Source organism: Manis pentadactyla, chromosome 4, assembly GCF_030020395.1.
Source record: "Manis pentadactyla isolate mManPen7 chromosome 4, mManPen7.hap1, whole genome shotgun sequence".
Taxonomy (NCBI): Eukaryota; Metazoa; Chordata; class Mammalia; order Pholidota; family Manidae; genus Manis; species Manis pentadactyla.
In genome coordinates, this window is record NC_080022.1 from 4,062,200 (window position 1) to 4,084,192 (window position 21,993).

Sequence of the window (21,993 nt, forward strand, 5' to 3'; positions counted from 1 at the left end):
ATTTAGAAAAAAGCATAATAACAAATGGGGGAGGTTTAAACAAACTAAAATTAAAACATTGGGCAACAGCACATGGAAGATGGAAGGGAGTATGTTAGAGTGAAAGTTGCCTACAGTCCTTGTATTATTTGGGAGGAATATTTGTTAAAAATGTTAAAAATTTCCCTTTCCCCATCACCTCCTTTAGAAAGTTTGTAAAGAAAATATGACCAATCTAAGAGATGGCAGGAAGGAGAAAAAAAGAGAAGGTGAGGGTGATAGAAAGCACAAAATAAGAGAGTAGAAATTCAATCAAATATCTACAAATATTTTAATAAATGTAAAGGGATTAAATTTGCCAGCTAGAAGATAGAGATTCTGTGATTTAAAATGACAACTCTTGCTATACATTGTTTATAAGAAACATACTTAAAACATAATTACACAAATAGATTAAAACTTAAGGCATGGGAGAAAATACTTGCAACTCACATATCTGATAGAGAACATGTATTTATAAAGACCTGTTATTACTCAACAATAGAAAGACAAATAACCCACTTAAAACATGAGCAAAGGATCCGAAAAGACATTTTGCCAGCAACGCTAAACAAATGGCCAATAAACACATGAAAAGATGCTCAACATCTTTATCCATAAGGGAAATACAAGTCAAAATCACCTCAGATACTACCTCTCATCTACTAGGATGGCTATAATCAAAAGACAGATAAGAACAAGTGTTGGTGAGGATGTGGAGAAATTGGAATCCCCATACATTGCTGGTAGGAATATAAAATGCTGCAGCCACTGTAAAACACAATCTGGAAGTTCCTCAAAATACCAGAGTCACCAAATGAGCCAGCAAGTCCAATACTAGGTATATATACCCAAGAGAAATGAAACCGACGGCCACAAAAAAACCTGTACACAAATGTTCCCAACAGCCGAAAATTAGAAACAACTCAAATGTCCATCAATTGATGAATGGATAAATACAACGTAGTATCTGTGTAAGATACACAGACTCTTACCCAGACGTAACAAGGAATGAAGTACTGACACGGGCTACAACATGGATGAACCGCAAAAACATGATGTTAAGTGAAAGAAGCCAGTCACAAAAGGGCACATGTTTTATGATTCCATTTACATGAAAAATCCGGAACAGATAAATCCACAGAGACAGAAAGTAGATCAGTGATTGCCAGGAGTTGAGGGGAGGAGGAAATGGGGAGTATCTGCTAATGGGCACAGAATTTCTTTTTGGAGTGATGAAAAGATTTAATTTTCTAAAATTAATTGTGCTGTGGTTGCACAACTATGAATATACTAAAAACTACTGAATGGTATACTTTAAATGGGTGAACTGTATGGTATATGAATTATACCACAATAAAGCTGTTGTATATATGGTTTTTTCTTTTTAAGGATAGGAAAAGATATACCAAATACATACTAAACATAAGTAAGATTGCTCCAAATCAGCCTAAATAAATCTTAAAGCAAAAAAGTATCAGGAGGGATAAGTGGGTCATTCCAATAATAATTAAGGCACACTTCACCAGAAAAATACAAAAAACATGAACCAATATGCACTTAACAACTCACTCTCAAATGATATGAAGCTACACCTGGTCTTACAAGGAGACAGAGATTAATCCACAGTTAGTGACAGATTCTGACACAAGTATCTCAGACTTGACTGATGAAAGCAAACCAAAAATGAGTAAGGATATAAAAAATTTGAACAACGCTCTAATGCATTTATTTAGAACCTTATACCCAGCAATCAGAAAACATTCTTTTTAATCACACTTGCGCATTTACAAAATCTGACCATATTTAAGCCAGAAACCGGGCTGAAACAATATCACACAGACTCATGTGTTCAGATCACAATGCAAATGAGACAGAAATCACTAAAGAGACAGCCCAACAACTCCAAAACTGTACAGTAGGAAAGGTTAAAAGCCTGTGCACAGAGCCCTGAGCCCTGGCTCTCCCCTCATCCCGGGGCCTGTCACACTAGGACAGAGCAACACAGAGTCCACCACTCGGCTGGGGAGACAGGGGGTAAAGCACAGCCTGGCACCCCCTTCTCTGGCCCAGGGCTGCTGAGGCCAGAAACTGCGTTGAGGTGGGTGACCGTGGGAAGCAAAACCTTTTAATAGCTGCTCCGGGGAGGGCTGGGCCTTCTCCATCTCCTCCCGTCGCTCCTCCAGGGCCCTCTCCTTGCCGTCTGGGCTCTCACGCTTGTCGTCACCCTCCAGTCTGTCCAGGGCAGCTGGCAGGGCCTAGGGAAGACAGGCTGGGGATGCCATAGGGCCTGGGGCTTCAGAAGCATGGAGGCCAGGGAAGGGACACTGGGCCGGGAACCTCCTCTCCTGGTTCCATCGTTTGCTCCCACATCCTACCCCAGACCCAGAGGCCTGGACTCGGAGCCAGGGGCCTGGGTCCCAGCCGCCTGGGCAAGGCCTAAGAAGGTCCACAGACCCCACCCACACCCACGCCCGCCAGGGCCAGATACCAGCATCTACCATACCTGCATTTCTGGGGGCTTCTTTGGCTTCTGCACCCCTGGCTCCTTGTCATCCATGTAGCTCAGCTGGGCTTCCATTTTGTCTGAAAGATCAAGAGCAATAGGGGAGAGAGGTGGGCTCGGGCAGGGGTGGGGAGAGGAAAGAAAGAGTGCCAGAGAGGAGAGGTGGGGCCTGGCCCTCGGGAGGTCCGTCTGGGCCCCCAGGAAAGGACCAGTGAGCCAGAGTGCCCAGGCCAGGCCAGCAACATGGGGAACCCTGGAGGACCTTCGGTCCAGTGAGGCCAAAGCCAGGGGCCACTGGGATAGGGCTGCCCAGAGCAGGGTCTTCCGTCCAGGAGGGAAATGAGGTGGGCGGAGTCCCGGGCCGAGTCAGGACAGCTGGGTGCAGTTCCAGGTTCCAGGCTAGCTGACCGGCCATGTGCCTCCTCCACGCTGAGTCAGTTCTTCACACACGGCCAAGCGCTAGTGACACCTGTGCTCCCAGTAGCCCTGGGAGGTGGGCACTATCCCAGCCCTCACCATGGCTGAGAAAACGGGGCTCACACAGTAAGTGACCCAAGGTCACACAGGGCCAGGAAGCAAACCCAGGCAGGTCCACCTGCAGAGGGCACACTTGTGCCCAGGAGCACATGTCCTCGGAGGCTCCTGCCACCTGTCCCCTGGGGATAGGTAGGTGGGCCCCAGGCCTGAAAAGTCCAACTAAGGGAACCAGGAGCTTTGCCCAAATAAATACAGGGACCACCAAAAAGACTCTCAGAGATAAACAGCCCAATTATGGAAGGGCAAAGAATTTGGACAGACATTTCTGCAAAGATACACAGTGGTCCCCAGCACAGGAACAGATTCTTGGCATCTTCAGCCGTGAGACAGATGCAAATCAAACCACAGGAGATACCACTTCACACCCACAAGGGCAGCTATACACAGATCGTCAGGGAAGTGTTGGACAGGATGTCGAGGAGCCGGAAGCCTCAGACATTGTTGGTAAGATGGAAAGTGGACAAAGTTGGGCAGTTCCTCAAAATGTCACTCCATGTGACCCAGTGATTCCACTCCAGCCATAGTTCGAAGAGCAGTGAAAACACCTGTTCTCACGTGAATGCAAATGTTCATGTGAGTCACAGGACCACTCACATTTTCCACAATAGCCAAAAAGTAGAAACGACCCAAAATCCATTAGCTGGATAAACACAATGTGCTGAATCTACACAATGGAATATTACTCGGCCATACAAAGGAGAGACGCACTGGCACATGCCACAGCAAGGACCAGCTTGGGAGACATTATCCCAGCAAAAGAAGGTGGTCACAAAAGGCCACAAATTGTGTAACTGACATGAAATGTCCAGAACAGGCAAATCCAGAGATGGAAAGTAGATGAGTGGCTGCCAGGGGCTGGGGGGAGAAGTTGGGTATTGTGGCATGTGGATTACATCCCAAAGCTGTCATTAAAAAGAACTACTCTGGTGGCCAACCCTTCCCCAGACAGAAGCTTCGTGGGAGAGGGAGGCAGCCCTCTGTGAGGCGCACAGAGGACTCGGGGTGTCCTTGCACCTTGCCGCCGCCCATGACCCAGGGGCCCTCTCCCACTCATCGGAGTGCAGACCTGGCAGGCCCGGTGGGGCAGCTGGGAGGTGGGCTGGGCTGGCAGGCACCGGCGTGTTGGGATCAGAGGAGATGACCTCACCCGGCTTCTTGCCCTCAGGCCCCTCAGGGATCAAATCTGGGGTGCTGTACCTCCCATTGACGTGCTCAAACTCCTGGACCTGAGGCAGGTTGGGAAGGAGCAGCTCAGACCCCAGGGCCTCAGGGCAGCTGGGCCATCCCAGGCTTGGGGTAGATGTCACCTCCACCCGAGACTGGCCTCACCCCCACCTCTCTCCCTGTGTGATCTCCCCTCTGTGACCTGCCATCCTGGCTTCCAGCCTGCCCCCCAATTCCCCACACAGGCAGGCACCCTGGGCCAGTCTCTCTAGCCTGACCCAGCCCCTGGGCAGCTGTGCGACCCTGAGCCAGGCATTTGTCCTCTGCCTGCTGACCCCCAGGGACACACCAGGGCCACGGGCAGCCACCAGGAAAGGCCCAGGAAAGCCTTACTCACCCACCTTCTTCCTAACTAGTGACATGACCCCAATGCGCGTGAGCACGTGCTGCCTGGAGAGGCCCTCACGGGGCACGCCGTCCGCAAAGGTCTCCGCGCCGTCAGCCCCCGGCTCACACAGGTGCCGCATGAAGAGGGACACATAGGCTCTGGGGTGGGGGGGACTGGGGCTCAGGGGGTGGGGAGTCAGCAAGGACCCTCTAGAGGGCAGGACCCCCAAGGGACCTCCTGGCTGGAATCATCTGTCGCCTGCCTCCCAACCAGGCTTGCTGGTCAGGCCCCCAGGGAAGGGCAGAGGGGGTCTCCCGTGGCAGGGGGACCCCCTAGAACAGCTCTGGCCCCAGATAACCCAGATCCTGTCCCCGCCGTTAGCACCAGCTGGTCTTTCAGAGGTGGCTGCTCATCCTTCTCTGCTGAGACCTGAACCCAGCCACGCACAGATCAGGCGTCCGTGAATCCCCCCAACGCCCTCAGCCTGCTGGGAGCCCAGACGCACTGCACAGCCGGAGTCGGCCCAGTCCGGGCTCTGGGCTGCCACAGCCCCCTTTACCTGAACTCCTTCTCAGTCTTCCCTCGAAGGTCCCGCACCAGCCAGTGGGAGTTGAAGGCGTCCTGGGGGGGCATGCCCCAGCGCATGATGGCGTTCAGGAAGGCCTTCCGCTGTCGGGCATTGAAGCCCAGCACCTGGATGGCAGGGAGGTGGGAAGCAGGCGGGGAGCGGAGAACTCAGGGACCGGAGGGGAGGTGGCAGGGACGGGACCAGAGAAAGCAGGGCCTGCGCTGGGGCAGGACCCGTCCCAGCCCCGCCTCTGCCTGGCTGTGCCCCTGGGCAGGCCCTTAGCCCCCGACCAGCACCCCCTCATACTCAGGGGCAGCAGCAGGGGTGAGCTCTTTGTTCAGAGAAGGGAATGAGATGAAGGGATCTGGGAAAGCGGGGGTGCAGGCGGGCCCCACCTCAATGTTGCCGCCCACACGGGCGAGAAGGGGTGGCAGGGGTTTGTCCCTGTCGCTCTTTAGCTGCCTCCTGGACTGTCGCCGTCCACCTGGGGAGCAGCCCCGCCACAAGCCCTCAGTGGGGCCTCGAGTGTCGAGCCCCCCACTCATCCCACTCATTCCAGGATGACAAGACCCCTCGGGACATCCTCCGAAGGACAGGTGCCTGTCCTGATGCCCCCAGGGACCCCAGGCTGACCCCCTGCTCCCTGACACACGGCCCAGCCCCAGCCCAGGGTCACCACCTCTGAGACTTACTCTGTCCCTCTGGCCTTTCCTCAAAGTCCTCGTCCTCATCCTCAGAGCCAATGGAGTATTCGGACTGGTTATCTGAGAGCTCGTCCTGCCACTCTGCGGGCGCCAGGCCGAGGGGAGCAGAGTGAGCCACCCCACCCTGAGCCTCCACTCCCAGGGCCATGCCGAGCCCCCGGGCCTAGCCCAGTAATGAAATGGGCTCGGAGCGCTTCCTGTGAGCTCACGCAGAAATCCCAGCCACCCTCACTACATCCCGAGCGCCGTACCGTTATCACCCCAGGTACGGGCAGAGAAACGGAGGCTTGCCCAGGGTCATTCCACTAGCTGTGAAGTCGCTGCACCACTGTCCGTCTCGTTCCCCCCAAACACCGGCACCCCACACCTGCTGCAACCCTTTCTCCAGCACCCAGTCCCCCAGCTCAGACCTCCTGGCAGCTCTCACTCGCCAGCCCAAGGGGCTCCCTGCCCCAGGGACGCCCTCTCCACCGGCAGCCCTGCCCCTCCCCCAGGGACACCCTCTCCAGACACCCTCCCACTGGCAGCCCTGCCCCAGGACACGCACCCTGGTCCTCCTGGGAGGCGTCGTTGTAGTTGACCTGCTTGCGGACACGCTTGCCTTTGCCCAGGTTCCGGGCCAGGTCCTCCTGCTGCTGTTCGTAGTGGTGCCGGAGCAGCTTCTCCCAGTAGTCGGGGTCCACGTTCTCCTCCTGCTTGATGATCTCCCGCTCCACCTCCTCCTGGGGACCCAGCGGCCAGGGGCTTGGTGGGGCGGGGCCAGGAGGGGGCATCTCTGCCCCCGGGAGGCCTCACGCTGCCTCCACACCTCTCCCTCCAGGGACTCCAGGATGAACTGCAAAGCCTGCCTACTCCAGGAAGCCTTCCCTGATCACCCTAGTCCCAGCTGGACCTCCTGCCCCTGTCGCAGTCCCCATTTGTTCATTCACTCTACAGGCTAATCGGGTGGAGACGAAGGGGGCTGCCGCGGGGCAGGCCTCAGGCTTACCACGCCGTCCTCCTCGCGCACCACATACTGCGCCACCTTGAAGGAGCTCAGGTACTCGTTCATGTTCTGCAGCTCCGTGTCATCCGTGGCGTCCTGGTTCCGGTCCAGTAGCTTGGAGATGGCTGCATCATCATAGTGGATCACGCTGCTGTCCTCCACATCCTTGTTGTCCCCTGGGGGCAGACAGGGTGAGGGGGACAGATGGGGAAGCCCAGGTCTGGCTGGGGGCCCCCACTGGGACAGATCCCTGTGGTGGTCCTTGCCTGTCCCTGCCGGCCCTCCGCAAAGGAGCACAGGGACAGAGTGCATGCCCAAGAACAAGCCCAGCTGCCCACCACCTGGCAGTCCACAGGCAGCCAGGTGAGGGGCCAGGGCGGGGCAGGCCGGGTGCAGCAGGGCAGGGGACCCCCTGCCCCTCCAGGAACGGCTGCCAGAAGCACAGGAGTGGGGGCTAGGTGGGCTGGCCCCTACCTGGCGGGGTGCTGCCATGCTTCTTCTTTGCGCTGGCGGCCAGGGCTCCCCCTTTGGAGGACTGGACGTCAGGTATGGGCGTGATTGGCCTCTGGCCCTGAGACATCATGCCTGCAGGACAGAGGCAGAGGGCTGCAGGGCGGGGGGACGGTGCCCAGCCATCCACCCTGCCCTGCCCAGCCCAGCCAGGAGGCAGGGACAGGGAGCCAAGGAGAGGGAGTTCCGCGAGCTGGGGCGGCCCCGGGAGAGGGCCCCCACGATCTGTCCACCCCACCACCAACCCTCCACATCGTCCTTGAAGAGCTCCTCTGTGCCAAACTTGAGGATGTCATCCAGCTCCTGCTTGGTCATGGAGCCCGACTTGGAGCCAAGGCCGGGCCGCACCACCAGGTGGGTGAGCATCATCTTGCGCTTGGCCACCTGCGTGATGCGCTCCTCCACCGAGGCCCGGGTCACAAAGCGGTAGATCATCACCTTCTTGTTCTGCCCAATGCGGTGGGCGCGGCTGAAGGCCTGGGGGTTGACATGCAGCTCAGCAACCATGCCTCAACAGAGGCCGGGGTGCACAGCTGGGTGCCACGTTGCAAGGTCGGGCGCATGTGAGCTTCTGAGCAACAGCCGCATGACTGTGTGATGTGGGTGCACCAGGGCGGCTGAGCCCACTTCCCGTGTGCGGTACCTGCACAAGTGGAACTAGATGGACTGCAGGGGCATTTGAGGGGCAGGGGGCCAGGGTGCTGTGAGGCCACATGAACCCTGATGGTGGTCATAGGGCCAAGGGGCTGCACCTCCCTGGGAGTGAGCCCCTAATGGGGCTGCAGGACCAGGTGCTGGGGACACACAGCCACCTTTTGAGGGCCACGTGGCCCAGGAGCTGCCCGTATGACTGGAGGATATACCCAGGGTTCTGCATTAGGGGTCTGCTGGCATGTATCATTTTATAAGCCCTGTGTGATTACCACAAACGCAGTGTGGGGACTGTACAGGTGCACACATGTGGGCATGAGACAGGAGTGTGTGTGTGTGTGTGTGTGTGTGTGTGTGTGTGTGTGTGTGTGCGCCTGTCCCTGGGGAGAGCGGGGCAGCCGGGGGACAGCAGGATATGTCTCTGCTCCCACAGCCTCCCAGCCCCCGGCCCTCCCGGCCCTCCTCACCAGCCCCATTGGCCCCTGTCCCATCTCTTCCCCTCCCCGCCTCCAACACGCCTCATCGCCCCCACTCTGTTTTCCAGGTTCCCTCTCAAACAAGCCCCCTCTGGACCCCAGGATTCCCTCATCCTGCCCCCCTTCACAGCCTTGGTCCTGAGAGTGACAGGACAGACCAGGGGTTATCGCCAGCACAGAGACCGCTGTATGTCCGTGGACACGTCCCCTGCCCTCTCTGGGTCCCTGCTCACCTCCCGGGGCCCCTCTTGAGGCTGAGACCTCGAGGCTGCCTGAGCGGGGAGGGAGGGAAAGCCCAAGGACCAGGGGCGGCAAGGGGCCTGCCAAGAGGGTCCCGGGGTCAGGGCCACAGACCTGGATGTCATTGTGCGGATTCCAGTCCGAGTCGTAGATGATGACCGTGTCTGCCGTGGCCAGGTTGATGCCCAGGCCACCGGCCCGCGTGGAGAGGAGGAAGCAGAACTGCTGGGCCCCAGGGGCTGAGGAAGAGAGGAGGGCGAGCCGGGGCCTCAAGCAGGGGCGCAGGGGGAGGGGGACGGCAGAGGGAAGGAAAGGAGCGGCCACGGGGGGGACCGCAGCCTCATCACAGACAGCAGCGGCCGCGGCCGTGTCCTGGGAGAGCAGAGAGCGGCCCACCTGAGCCCTGCTCAGCCCCCAGCCGCGCTCTGGGCCCTGGCCCGACAGGAGGGAACCAGAAGGAGGAGGGAATCTATTTCCAAAGCCCACACACGAAGAACGAATTGCAAACAGCCGGCAAACAGGAGCAGAGCGCTCACCGAGGGTCAGCCCCCAGGAGGCCCTGAGGCCCAGGGGAGCCCGTCCCTCACGCCCTCCCAGCTTCCCCCCACCCGGTGCTGCCAGCAGGGCCAGGGGACCCTCAGATCATGGCTCCAGGGCCCGGGCCACTGTCTCAGGACAGCTGGTTCTCAGGACCTTCGGGGCCTTTCATTAAGTGGACTGACCACGGTCCCCCGAGCTACAAACAAGTCTCCAGTCCACCCAATGCCTCAGCCACGCCCACTTCCACGTGTGGCTGGGTCACGTCTAGGTCCTGAAACTCTACTTGCTTTGCCGCTGGTAAGTGGGCAGCAGGAACCGCCACTCTGGGTGCTGGGGCAGGGGGCCAGCCCTGTTCTGAGGGTGGGACCAGGGAAAGGACAGGTGGCTGCTGGCTGCAGACCTGACACTGAGGAGGCACTGGTCCAGCTGACCGCCTCCCCTCTCCCCTCTCCACTCGGGGTGGGCTCCCGGCCTCTCCACCCGCCTCTCCGTCCAGCCAAGGAAGCAAGCAGACCGGGCGTTCTGGCATGTGCAGCCTGCCCCTCGCTCCCCAGCTCTCTAGGAAGCTGCCACACGGTGCACACACTCCGGCCCTCCCTGCCAACCCTTTCATAGCAGCAGGCTCTGTCCAGCACAGCTTGTAACTGCTGGTTTTGCTGGTGTTGGTATCAGAAGCCCACCAGTGCCAGCCAGACCCTCAGCACCAGCTTCATCCAGTAACAAAAGCTCTCGCGTCCACTCTGCCCGTCTCTGGTCGCTTCTCAGCTCTGAACAGGGGTTACCTACTGGGCCCATTAGCACCGCAGCAGGCCCTGGAGGGTCCCTAAAATCAATTCCTTTTAGCATTTAAAACTAAGGGGCAGCTTTTCGGACTGAAGAACCGGTAGCCTTCTTCAGCCCTTTGGGGAGCAGCTGATCTGAACATTAGACGGGTGACCTGGCTACGATCTGAGCCTGGGAGAAGCAGCAGACATGGGGTCCCAATCAAGAACCCCTTAGTGAGGCAGGGGTACCGTTAAATCTGTCGATCGCCTCTTGCCGGAGGCCCCCGGTGATGCCCCCATCAATCCGCTCATACTTGTAGCCCTCATACTCCAGGAAGTCCTCCAGGAGGTCCAGCATCTTGGTCATCTGCAGGGGACATGGTATGCCTGAGAGGCTGCCCCAGAGCAAGGACTCCCACGGGGCTGTGGGCAGGAACTCCGTGACAATTTGCGGGTGGTGGGCTGACTGGGGAGACAGATGGGACCCAGGCAGACCTGACACGGGGCTCTCTGGAGAGAAGCACAGGCTCCCCTGAACCCCCAGAGCCACTCCATCCCCCACACCAGCCCCAAAGCCATCTTCCTGAACACAGCTCAGACCCTGGGCCTCCCCGCTCTCACCTCACAGAACAAAGTCCCAAACCCTCCCCCTGGCATTCCAGGCTGGCAGGACTTGGCACCCCATCCATCTGGGCTTCATTTCCCAATGCTTCCTTTATATCCTCTGGCCATCGCCAAACACCTGGACGCTCCCTGGAATGCCCACCCCGTTACTGCCTAGGGGACCCAAACAGCATCTCCTCTGTGAGGTCCTCCCTAAGTTCACTCCTCCCTATGAGAAGAGAAAAGCAGTCCCTTCTGAGCTCCCACAACCCTGTGTATTTCCCTTCATTCTTGAGAGATAGTTTAGCTGGATACAAAGTTATCAGTACCATTTTCCTGCAGGGTATTGAATATTTTGCAATTGTTTCCTGCCACCCGCTGTGGCTGATGAGAAATCTGAGGACAGACAGCCTGTCTGTCACTCCTTCATAAGGGCCAGGTCTGAATGCTATGGCTTCCCCACGATGAGCCTGGAGATTCACTCACATTTATCTTGCCTGGTACTCCAGAGCGCACTGCAGATCTGAGACCTCACGCCTTTCTCCAGGTCTGCAAACTATCATGAATCTGGCTTCTTCACCATTTTATCTATATTTTCCTTGACTACTACTGTTGGAAATCACTGGAGACTCTCTGGGTGTCCACCACATGATTCCTCACTTTTGTCTTTGTTTCTCTGTCCTGCATTCTGGGGAAATTCCTCAGTGCCAGGTTCCCATTGTGTGGTCTTCTCTTCAACAGTGTTGAGAGTTTATCCAGTCTGTTGAGCTGTTTAATCTCAATTCCACACAGATCCTTTTTCTAGCCAACTATTCATTTCATTTCTTCCTGCTTGTGCTTGATTGATTTCTTCATGATTTATGGGTGTTACTCCATTATTTCTGAGGATCCTAAATATGTTTATCTGAAGTCTTTTTCAGGCTATTCTATTATTCTTTTCATCTGGGTTCTATGTACTGCTTCGTGGGATGTCTTATTCAGTTTTTTCACGAGTCTTGGAATCAGGGTTTGTAGGCTCATTTGGGGTGGGAGGGCTCTGCTCCTGTCACTTTCCCTCTGCACATTTCTAGGAAATATGTTGTTCCCTTGACTTGGTTCCTCAAGGCCTCAGCCTAGAACCATGTCTTGTGTTGGTAGGGATGGGGGATTGTGGGTCCCATCTTCAGGCCAGCCCATAGTCTCTGGCTTGGTCAGCTTTCCCCAGAGTCCTCAGCCTGCTGCAGGCCTGGGGAGGGGCAGGCTGCAGGCAGGAGCAGTAACAGCTGACTGTCGTGCACACCCTAGTCTCCGGCTTTGAGCAAAGGGCCTGGCTCAGTCCCACCATCCGGGAGCATTTTTAGCACCAGGACGCTACAGGACCATCAGTGTGACCTCTGTTACAGAGATGGCCTCAGGACTGGGTAACTATCTACCTCCGTCTCCCACACTAGACTGTGAGTGTCTTGAGGACAGAGACTAGACCCCATGCCAGGGACTGACGTGTGACAGATGCAAACAGGGAGGAAGAACAATGGTCACAGAGGAACAGACTTCCGGGGCTGCACGCCTGCCTCTGACCGCCCCAGAGGAACGCTGCCTCCCAGGGCTGCCCCCACACCAGCTCCCCCCGAACCAGCCCCAGGGCCCACCTTCATGAGAAACCAGGCCGCGGGCCAGGGCTACAGTACCAGCCTGGACATGAAGGCAGGCTCCACACTGCTTGGGGAGGAGCAGGCCAGGAGGGGCAGGAGGTGGTGAAGACGCTGGTCTTACAGGCAGCAGGCCCTGCGCGCCTTGAGCTTGGCAGCCAGCCGGCCAGGGCTGCACCATGCCAGGGCACTGAGGACAGACGTGACACACAGCCCACACGGGCACACCAGCAGGGCTGTCTCCTCAGCTAGCAGGGGCAGGACACGTATGCAGGGTGTGGAATTGGAGCTCAGGGAGGCGGGGAGGCCAGCTGGCCTCCAGGGACACGCACCTGAGAGAAGATGAGCACTCGGTGCCCCTCATCCCGCAGCTTCTTGAGCATCTTCTGTAGCAGCATGAGCTTCCCTGAGGACTTGACCAGGGAGCTACCATCATAGGAGCCATTGGGCAAGACAGGGGCCTCCTGCAGACACAGCCAAAGGCGGGGTGTTGGGGTCGCCCCTCTCCTCTCTGGTGCAGCACCAAGGAGGCCCCAGGGAGGAACAAGGGCCCAGCAGTGGGCTGAGCACAAAGCCCAAGCCAGGTCAGGCCAGGACTGGCAGGGGCTGCACCCAGCACCATGCTACCCAGCAGGGTCTAGACTTGCCAGTCCCACTCTCCCTCTCCCTGTTGGCATTCCACCAAGACCAGAGACGGCAGGGAACTGACAGACGACACAGTCCTAAGCTAAGCCACCCTCCAAGCAGGAATCTGGCCTGGTCTCCACGTGCACTACAGGGCGCATCCAGGCAAGACCAAGCCCTGAGCCCCAGCTGGGTAGAACATCAGTCGAGAGGCCTCTGCCCCGCCAGAGTCCTGAGAGCGATCGAGGGCTGCTGGGTGTGGGCACACGGCCTCCCACCCCTAACTCTGCACCGCCTTCCAGTTCTGGAGGAGGAGGTGGGGTTTATTTGGAAGCAGGAGGGCAGCAAGGACACTGGTAGGAAACAGTGTGTTGTGCTCTCCAAGGCGCTTTCTCCTCCAGTCTTTACCCTCCCCCTGTGGATGCTGTCATTGTCCCCTTCCTAGAGGAAAGGCCGAGCCTCAGAGAGGACCATGGACTGGGCTGGGGCAGGGTCTGACCCAGGGCCCGGGGCCCACCCGGACCCGCCTGACTCCCCTGGTGACCGAGTGCAGCCAGGTCAGCCCCAGGAACCCTGGCCCAGGGTCTCCTGATGCTGGAGTGGACTTTGGGGTGACCCAGTGCCACCCATTGGTCTGTGATCACAAGGAGGAGCCCAGGAAAGGAGGGAGCCTGCCTGAGCAGTGGGTGGAGTCGATTTTCAGAAACTTCTGACACAAAGAGGACCCGCATCACCTCCAAGTACGCCTACTCGGGGAAGACTGAGGGCCTGAGCAGCTGCCACAATGGCCAGGGCACCACAGCAGCCATGACACTTACCTCCATGGCCACGGGAACTACCCACAGCAGCCTCGGCACCTACCTACCACGGCAGCCCCAGGCACCCTCCACAGCGGCCATGGGAAACCTACCAGCATGGCCACGGGAACCCACCGGAGCAGCCTCGAGAACCTACCACGGCAGCCACGGGGAAGAGGTAGGGGTGGTTGCAACACTTCTTCAGGTCCATCATGATGTTGAGCAGCGACACCTGGTTCCCGCCCCCCTTGGAGTTGAGTGCCTCAAAGTTTCGTGTGAGGATGAACTTGTAGTACTTCCTGCAGCAAGAGAGGTGGTGCAGCCCCCCGGGGCCGCAGCAGCCTCTGAGAGGCCACTCTCTGCCCTGCAGGGAGGCGGGGGGCTGTGGGCCACGCACCACTTACAGAGAGAACAAGGGGAGCCCCGAGAGGGGGAGCTGCAGGCCTAGAGTCACCTAGCAGGTTATGAGGAACATTACAGCCCCAGCCCTGGTCACTGACATCCAAGGAGAGGCCCCAAGAAGGAAGCATGTGCAGAAGGTGAGCCGAGACCTCAGCGGGGCCCAAGAGCCATCCCACCCCCTCCGGGAAGCCACCTGGGAAGGCTAGGTCAGGCCAGCTCAGGAGAAGGCAAACCCAGGGGACAGAGGCAGACTGCTCCGGGGGACCCCCAGCAGCTGGGCCTCCACTCACTTCTGCATCTGGCTTAGCTCCACGCGGACGATCAGCTCGGTCTTGGCTGGCATGTTCTTGAATACGTCGGCCTTGAGCCGCCTCAGCATGTGGGGCCCCAGCAGGTCATGCAGCTTCTTGATCTGATCTTCCTTGGAGATGTCAGCAAACTCCTCCAAGAAGCCCTCCAGGTTGCTGCAAGAAAGAGCTGGGATGAGAGCCAGGAGCAGGGGCCTAGAGCATGCCAAAGCCCTCTGTAGAGGCAGCCAGGTCAGCCCTTCCCCTGCCACCAGAGTCAGAAGGCAGGCCAGCTGGCTGGTGAGCCAGGAAGCCCTGGCCCTTCCCTGGGTATCCTTCTGTCTCTGGCTGTCCGTGTCACCCTCACACATCAGAGCTCTTGGTCACAGATACCTTTCTGTCCCCAGAGCTGCCCTGGACATGAACTCTCCAGGACTTTTACCCATTTTACAGATAAGGACACTGAGCCTGGGGGGTACCCAAGGTTCCAGTTTTCCCTCCAGTCTGCATCTTATGATTCCAAAATCAGCCTCTCCACCCTGAGCCCTGGGTGGGTAGGTGAAGACAAGGAAGCCAGAGGACTTCCACTGGCTAGGACTCTGGCTTTGCCCACAACCTCTGCCACTACCCTAGCCTCTGCCTCCTGTCACTGTCACCTGTGTGATCAATTAGGTCTTTCTGGAGGACATGGGGGCAGGGACAGGGGCCTGGGGTACCCCTGGGGGTCTTCTGGGGCAGAGCCAAAAAAAAACCACATTACTAAAAATCTGCATGTGCTGGCACCACAGCCCTGCCACGGTTATCCGGGGCAAGTGCGGCTGGCACTCCCATTCTACTGATGAGAAAACCGAGGCCCAGCGAGCAACCCCAGAGCCGGCATCTGACACTGAGGCTTCTTCCCCGGCTGCGCCTGCCCACGCCCGCCTCCCAGCGGACCCGCTGACTCACTTGAACCTCTCTGGGGTCAGGAAGTTAAGGAGGTGGAACAGCTCCTCCAGGTTGTTCTGAAGGGGCGTCCCCGTCAGCAGCAGCTTGTAATCGATCTTGTAGCTGTTCAAGACCCTAAAGAACTTTGGAGCAGAGGATCCTGTTAGGGGGCACAGGCGGCCAGCCCAGCAGGGCAGCTCCAGGGCGGGCACCAGCCCCCCTACCTTGGACTGGTTGTTCTTGAGCCGGTGGGCCTCATCCACCACGAGGCAGGCCCACTCGATGGAGCCCAGGATGGCCTGGTCAATGGTGATGAGCTCGTAGGAGGTGAGCAGGACATGGAATTTGATCTGCACTTCTTTCTGGAGGGAAGGAGGCACGTTTGGAGGACAGTTGGGAGAGGAGTGCATCTGAGTCTCAGGAGACACAGAGAGGGAGGTGTGGACAGGACCCCCAGAGAGCCAGGGAGCCCTTGGGATGGAGGGGAAGACACTGGCCACTGAGCGCAGGGGTGAGCTAAAGCCCACGGCATCGTGTCCGCAAGGAGAACACAGCAATGACCACTGGCCCAGCATGGGCCGCCCTCTGCGCAACGGGCCCAGGGGCCAGCTCTGGACACACCTCCTCGCTCTATCCTCACGAGCCATTTGGGTTACACTGCCACTGTCCCCACTTACATGCTCCTGGGCCCTGGATAACTCTTCCCAGGTCTGCTCATGGGACATGAGCAGAGCCAGGATCCAAACAGAGAAAGGGACCCCTTACTTGGGGCTTAATGCACCACAGTTGCCAGTTAGAAATTCTTCACGATTGCAGAATTTGTGTTTTGTAAGAGAAGGCAATGGAACAATGGAGAGAGTGCTGGGGGCTTGGAGCCTCAGCTCATATGCAGCCCCGCCTCCAGGGAAGCCTACCCTGGCCCTGCCCAGGGATCACGGACACCTCTGCCCCTGGTGGGGGCCTAGGCATGAGGGGACATTCACCCCAAGAATAGCCCTGTACCAAGGGAACTTGACATTAAATAGCAAATAAAAAACACTACAACAGGCCAGCAGAGAGAGCATGAAAAAAAAGAAAAACGCTGTGGCCTGCATTTGAGCCCGGGGCCCTGCATTTCATTCTGCAGTGGGCCCCACAGGTGATGTAGCCTGTCCTGGCCAAACCAGCCCTGGGTCCCCCAGCGACCCAGGGTGCCCGTGGAAAGGGATCAGAGAGGGACAGAGGGGAACCTCGTGGCACAGGCTTTGCCAATAGGCTCCACCTGGGTTTGCACCCGGCCCTGCCCTTTTAAGCCAGACCTTGGTCACATTAATCAGCAAACCTGAGCCTCAGTCTCCTCATCTGTAAAACAGGAGCCTTACTGTCTATGTGAGGAACGTTGTGAAAATTAAAAGAGCTAAGTCTGTTCCTCAAAAAAATCACACAGAGAATTACCACATGGCTCAGCAATTCCATTTCTAAGTATAGACCCAAAAGAAGTGAAAGCAGGGATCGGACCAGTATTTGCACACCCATGTTCACAGCATTATTCACAATCGCCAAAAGGTGGAAACAACCCAAGTGTTCCCCGAAGATGAATAGATAAACGGGATGCAGTCCAGTCCTGCAACAGATGTCATTCAGCCTTAAAAGGAAAGAGATCATAGAGGTGAGGCTTAGAACCTCACCCCCACTGTTTTGAGAGAAATCTTCTGCATCCGTGGATGTTTTATTGCCCTTGTCTAGCTTGGATTAACACATAGTCTGCAGGCACACACCTGATCATCTACATTTGCTCTCTTACAACACTAAACTATGTTTTCTACCTTTATCTTGCATCTACCTACCACTTCAGCATTTTATTTAAAAAAATAATAACAATAATAATAAAGGGAGAAATGTGGGATTCACATATAAATCAAGTATAAAAATCAAACGAATATTCATATTTGAACTGACTGTTTATAGTTCATAATGCATGAGCAAAACCAAAAGTTTCTGTGATGACTGCCCTTGTACTGTTCACCATGTAACTTATTCACTATGTAAGAATTTGTTCTCCATGTAAGAACTTATTCGCTATGCTTCAGAAGACTGGAGACTGATGAGAATTAGGCTTGGGGTGGATTAATGATTGTGCATTGAGCATTGACTCCCCTATACAGAATTTTATTGTTGTTAACAACCATTTGATCAATAAATATGAGAGATGCCCTCTCAAAAAAAACAAAAAAAAAAAGGAAGGAGATCGGACACCTGCTACGAGGATGAACCCCGACGATGTTATGCCCAGAGATAAACCCCCAGCCCTGCAGCTCACGTGGGTGCTGAGATTTATCAAGGGCCTACCACATGCCACTGCTGTGCTGGGTGCTTCTCAAACTGCAGTCCGGGGACCAGAAGCTTCCACGTCACCTGGGACTTTTGTCAGAAATGCATTCTCAGGTCCCACCGGTGAACAGCTGGATCAAAACCTGCCCTTCATGACATGCTCACTCATTCAACCCTCCACAACTCTGTGGGGCAGGTGTGTTATCCCATTTTGCTGAGAAGAATCTGAGGCACAGAGAGGCACAGTGACTTGCCAGAGGTCACACAGCTGGCATACTACAGTGACTTGTGTGCCCCCGAAAATCCATGTCACTCCAGAACCTCAGGAAGTGCCCTTTTTTGGAGCTAGGGTTTTTGCAGGTGTGATTAGTTAAGAGGAGGACATACTGGAGTAGGTGGGTCCTAACTCCAGTATGCATCGGTCTTTATAAGAAGAGGAGACACAGCCATGCAGGGGAAAGGCCACGTGCCAATGGAGGCAGAGCCTGGAGGGCTGCAGTTGCAGGCCAAGGACTGCCCAGGACCGCCTGCAGCCCCCAGGAGCTGGCAAAGGTGCGGAGCCTGCCCAAGAGCCTCTGAAGGGAGCATGACCCTCCCACACCTGGATTTCAGACTTCTGGCCCCCAGAATTGGGGGAAACAAGTTTCTGTTGCTCAAAGCCCCCACGTTTGTGGACTTCGTAGCAGCACCCCCACAGCATGACGCAGCCAATAACCCTCTCCACGGAGAAGCCCTTCGCCGGCCACTGGCTCTACAGGAGCCTGAGCTGAGGGACCCCTGGCAGACTGCAGGGCCCTTGAGCCCCCGGGGCAGATGTGGCACCTCTTGGGATCCTCCGTGGGGATGAGGGACACTCACCTTCATACGGAACACCTTCTTCCCACTCCGAATGGCATTGTCCTCAAAGGAAAACTCGTTCTCCCGGATCACACAGCGGCTCTCCTTGTCCCCAGTGTAGGTGACCACATAGAAGTCGGGCGCCCACATCTCGAACTCACGCTCCCAGTTGATGATGGTGGACAGGGGTGCGCTGACCAGGTAGGGACCTTTGGAGTGCCCCTGGAGGGGAGACAGAGGCAGTGAGGCTGCCTGCCCTCGGCCCCCGCCGGCCCGCCCAGCCCGCCCAGCCCGCACACCTCCTTGTACAGGGAGTAGAGGAAGACGATGGTCTGCACTGTCTTGCCCAGCCCCATCTCGTCGGCCAGGATTGTGTCAGTGCCCTGGGCCCAGGAGAAGCGCAGCCAGTTGAGGCCCTCCAGCTGGTATGGGTGAAGTGTGCCGCCCGTGGAGTCAATATACCAGGGCTGCTTGTCAAACTTGACTGTGGGCTGCAGGGGAGGCAGAGGTTCAGACACACCCTGAGTCCTGGGCCACCAGAGCCCACCCTAAGCCTTTGCACACACAGTTGGAAGAGAAATCCTGGAATACTCTTCCAACTCCTCTTGTGCCTGCTAACATATTCATCCTGCAGGTCTCTGCTTCAATGCCACTTCCTCCAGGAAGCCCTCCCTGATTCCCAGTCTGGCTTAGGTGTTTCTACCACGTCCTCCCATGGTGGCCCTGTATTTCTCCTCTCAGAGCAATTTCCCAATAGTTGTGTTCTCTGAGCCCAGACTGTGGTCACCATGCTGATCCTGTTCACCGTTGCTCCCTCTGAGTCCCAGTATCTGGGACAAAACAGTCAACATTTGTTTGATATGTGTCTGACATGTCTCCCCACTTGACCCCAAACATCACCCTCTTTGCCTCCTTTACCCTTCAGCTCAAGGCAAGCTCCCCCATGAAGTCCTCTTGATATACCAGACTCTTTTCTCTGGCATCCCCCATATTCTGCGTGTGCCCCGCTTGGGCCCCTGGGAGATGAGCAGTTCTTGAAACAAGCCTAGGGCCCTTGTTCCCCCAGGGAACACACGGGAGAGGTTTGCTAAATGAATTAAAGTCAACCTTCCACTCCCTGATGGGCTCGAAGCTGGTGGGGGGGTGGGGGCAGCAAGCTGGGGGGTCTTCTATCCCTGAACAAATAAGAACCGTGCGCAATTATCCTATCAGCTTGGTGCTCCTGAAGCTGGAGACGCTTTCTGATTTAAATGCCCAGGATTAGCTCATCTAAAGTAACATAGATTTGTGTGCGAAAGACAGACTGTTTGCTCCCTGTCTGTGCACCAGGTACCGGAGGGCTGGGTGTTCGCCATCCTTGTCCTGTCAGGGGCCTGGCGTGAGTGGACTGAACCACAAGCCCCTGGCGAGCGCCTCCACCCCCAGCACGGCTCCCTGTGCACAGGTGGTGGGTGAGGAGAGTCCTCTGCAGAACGCGCCTCCCCTACGGCCAACCTGAGGGACAGGCCCTGGCAACCCCACCCTGCTGCCCGCATCCCTGCTCACATCCACAATGGGTGTGTCTGGAGGCTTCTCCTGCTTATCGTCCTTCACCTTCTTGCCCTTCTTGACCAGCCTCTTGGGCAGCCTGGCGTCTTCCCCCAGCATCAGCTCCCTGGGGAGGAGCACACAAGGCCGGTGAGCAGAGCTCAGGCCAGCAGGGGCGAGAGCCCCAGCCCGGCACCGTGGCCGCAGCCCACCTGTGGCCCCAGTAAGCCTGCTTCAGGTTGTCATAGTAGGGGATGTCGATGTCGTCGATCTCCCAGGTGCACTGGTCGTAGGGCAGGTCCTTCCACTTGATCAGGTAGTGGACATCGCCCTTCCTGTCGAAGCTGCAACACAGTGAACAGGTGGCGGGGAGGGGGTCACGCAGGCAGTGGCTGCAGGAGTCCTCGCACGGAAGGCCAAGCCCCTCACTCCCATGGCCCCCTGAGACCCCAGCCCAGCAGGTAGGGCAGCACCAGGGCAGCCACTCCAGAGAGGTGAAGCAGCTTGCCCCAGGCCACAGCTAGTGAGAGGGAGGGATGAGGCCACTGGGTGAGTGGCAGAACCAGGCAGGGACGTTGGAGAGGCTGTGTTAACAGAGGGGCAGAGCCGGCATCCTTCCAGCCTCTGTTGCAGCAATGCATCCTGTGGGCATGGGGTCTGGGCACCAGAATTCTGAATTTCTGAGCTGGACAGTGTTCTCCCCTGACTGTATACCTTTGCTCTAACTTTAAAAACCCAAAGGAAAAAAAATAAATAAATAAAAATAAAAATAAAAATAAAAAATCCAAAGGACTAGAGCCATGGCCATGCCAGTCCAGGGCCCACCTCTGCAAAGTCAACAAGGACGCAATTCCTGCAGGTGAGATGACCTCTTCTGGAGAAGCCCAAGGCTGTGGGGACCTGACAGCCGAGGCAGCACACAGAGCAAGTGCTCCAGAGAAGCAACCTGCACGTCAGCTTGGTTCTGGCCCCTGGGAGGGTCCTCAAGGCCTCCCACCCAACCTGAGCTGATGACACAAACAAGCCCAGGCTGCTCCTGGGGGCCAGGGAGCCATGGCTCCCCAAGCTGGCTGTGGCTGCAGCTGGCCCAGGCACCATCAAGAGAAAGTCTCCAGTCACCACGGAAACTGATAGACATTTTTTCAATTAATAATTAGTTACTCAGACTTTGGGTAATAAATTTTATGGGAAATTCACCTACCCTGCTTTGGAGGCAGTAAGAAAAATTTCCATTAATGGTTTTAACCTGCAATTTAATAAAGGTGAAAAACTGTGGGTCAGGTCAATGGTGGCTTGGGTTTCCATAGAAGCTGATCCTGTTTCTAAGGGTTCTTCTCAGTGAAGACTAGGAATAGGAAGAGGGGGTGTTTCATGGTCAAGTTCTCCCATCTACCTCTTGTCGAAGGCTGCCCCAGCAGGCCCAGGCACCCTCCTCTGGCCTTCACAGCAGCACTGCAGCCTACACTCTTCAGTCCATGGGATGCACAGAGGCACAGAGCCCAGGACTGGAAGCTGAGCATCTGGCTCAGGTTTGTAACCTCTGCTCTACCCGACTCCTGCCATTCAGGACACCTGGGATCTGCTGGCTCCCAAGTCCCTCCAAGGAGGTGCCCATCAAGTCCAAATGGGTGGCAAGTGAGAGGCTCCGAGCCTGCCACCATGCAGCAGGCACCTGGGCCCCACCCTGCGCCCACTTCCCAGCCACCACCAGCTCTCACACACTTGAGCTCAGAATGAGCGTGAGCTCCGAGAGCTCACCAAACCAAAGCCAAACTCGCAGAGTCTGGGGGCCTCCTGCCCTGGTCTCTTCATCCAGCCTTCTGCAGCCTCTGGTCACTGTCACCTGGAAAATTTCTGGATTGCTTAACAAGAGTTGTCTTGGGGTCACTGGGGTTTGGCATAGTGGCCAAGAAAGCACATGCCACCATCAGAAAGCTCTGAGTGCAAATCCCAGCCTCACTGCCTCTTGGCTGTGTGGCCATGGGCAAGGGACCTAAGCT

At 56.6% G+C, this 21,993-nt stretch overlaps 1 protein-coding gene across 3 annotated transcripts in view; it reads right to left on the reverse strand.

Moving 5' to 3' along the window:
* Positions 1 to 21,993, reverse strand: part of CHD5 (chromodomain helicase DNA binding protein 5) — a 57,328-nt gene that overhangs the window by 11,097 nt on the left and 24,238 nt on the right. For all 3 annotated transcript variants that reach the window (XR_008996856.1, XM_036925416.2, XM_036925415.2), the window contains exons 12-33: positions 20,206 to 20,337; positions 20,012 to 20,120; positions 18,766 to 18,957; positions 18,488 to 18,688; positions 15,544 to 15,681; positions 15,341 to 15,462; positions 14,396 to 14,569; positions 13,861 to 14,002; positions 12,615 to 12,746; positions 10,301 to 10,418; positions 8,862 to 8,986; positions 7,626 to 7,857; positions 7,345 to 7,455; positions 6,874 to 7,046; positions 6,433 to 6,607; positions 5,874 to 5,966; positions 5,577 to 5,665; positions 5,173 to 5,306; positions 4,627 to 4,771; positions 4,128 to 4,287; positions 2,525 to 2,604; positions 2,144 to 2,276 (exon numbers count right to left, since the gene is read on the reverse strand). Coding sequence is in view for 2 of the 3 variants with exons in the window: in XM_036925416.2 (XP_036781311.2) it covers positions 2,144 to 2,276; positions 2,525 to 2,604; positions 4,128 to 4,287; positions 4,627 to 4,771; positions 5,173 to 5,306; positions 5,577 to 5,665; positions 5,874 to 5,966; positions 6,433 to 6,607; positions 6,874 to 7,046; positions 7,345 to 7,455; positions 7,626 to 7,857; positions 8,862 to 8,986; positions 10,301 to 10,418; positions 12,615 to 12,746; positions 13,861 to 14,002; positions 14,396 to 14,569; positions 15,341 to 15,462; positions 15,544 to 15,681; positions 18,488 to 18,688; positions 18,766 to 18,957; positions 20,012 to 20,120; positions 20,206 to 20,337 (3,110 nt within the window). In the remaining variant the exon portion in view is untranslated. The remainder of the gene's footprint in view (positions 1 to 2,143; positions 2,277 to 2,524; positions 2,605 to 4,127; positions 4,288 to 4,626; positions 4,772 to 5,172; positions 5,307 to 5,576; positions 5,666 to 5,873; positions 5,967 to 6,432; positions 6,608 to 6,873; positions 7,047 to 7,344; positions 7,456 to 7,625; positions 7,858 to 8,861; positions 8,987 to 10,300; positions 10,419 to 12,614; positions 12,747 to 13,860; positions 14,003 to 14,395; positions 14,570 to 15,340; positions 15,463 to 15,543; positions 15,682 to 18,487; positions 18,689 to 18,765; positions 18,958 to 20,011; positions 20,121 to 20,205; positions 20,338 to 21,993) is intronic.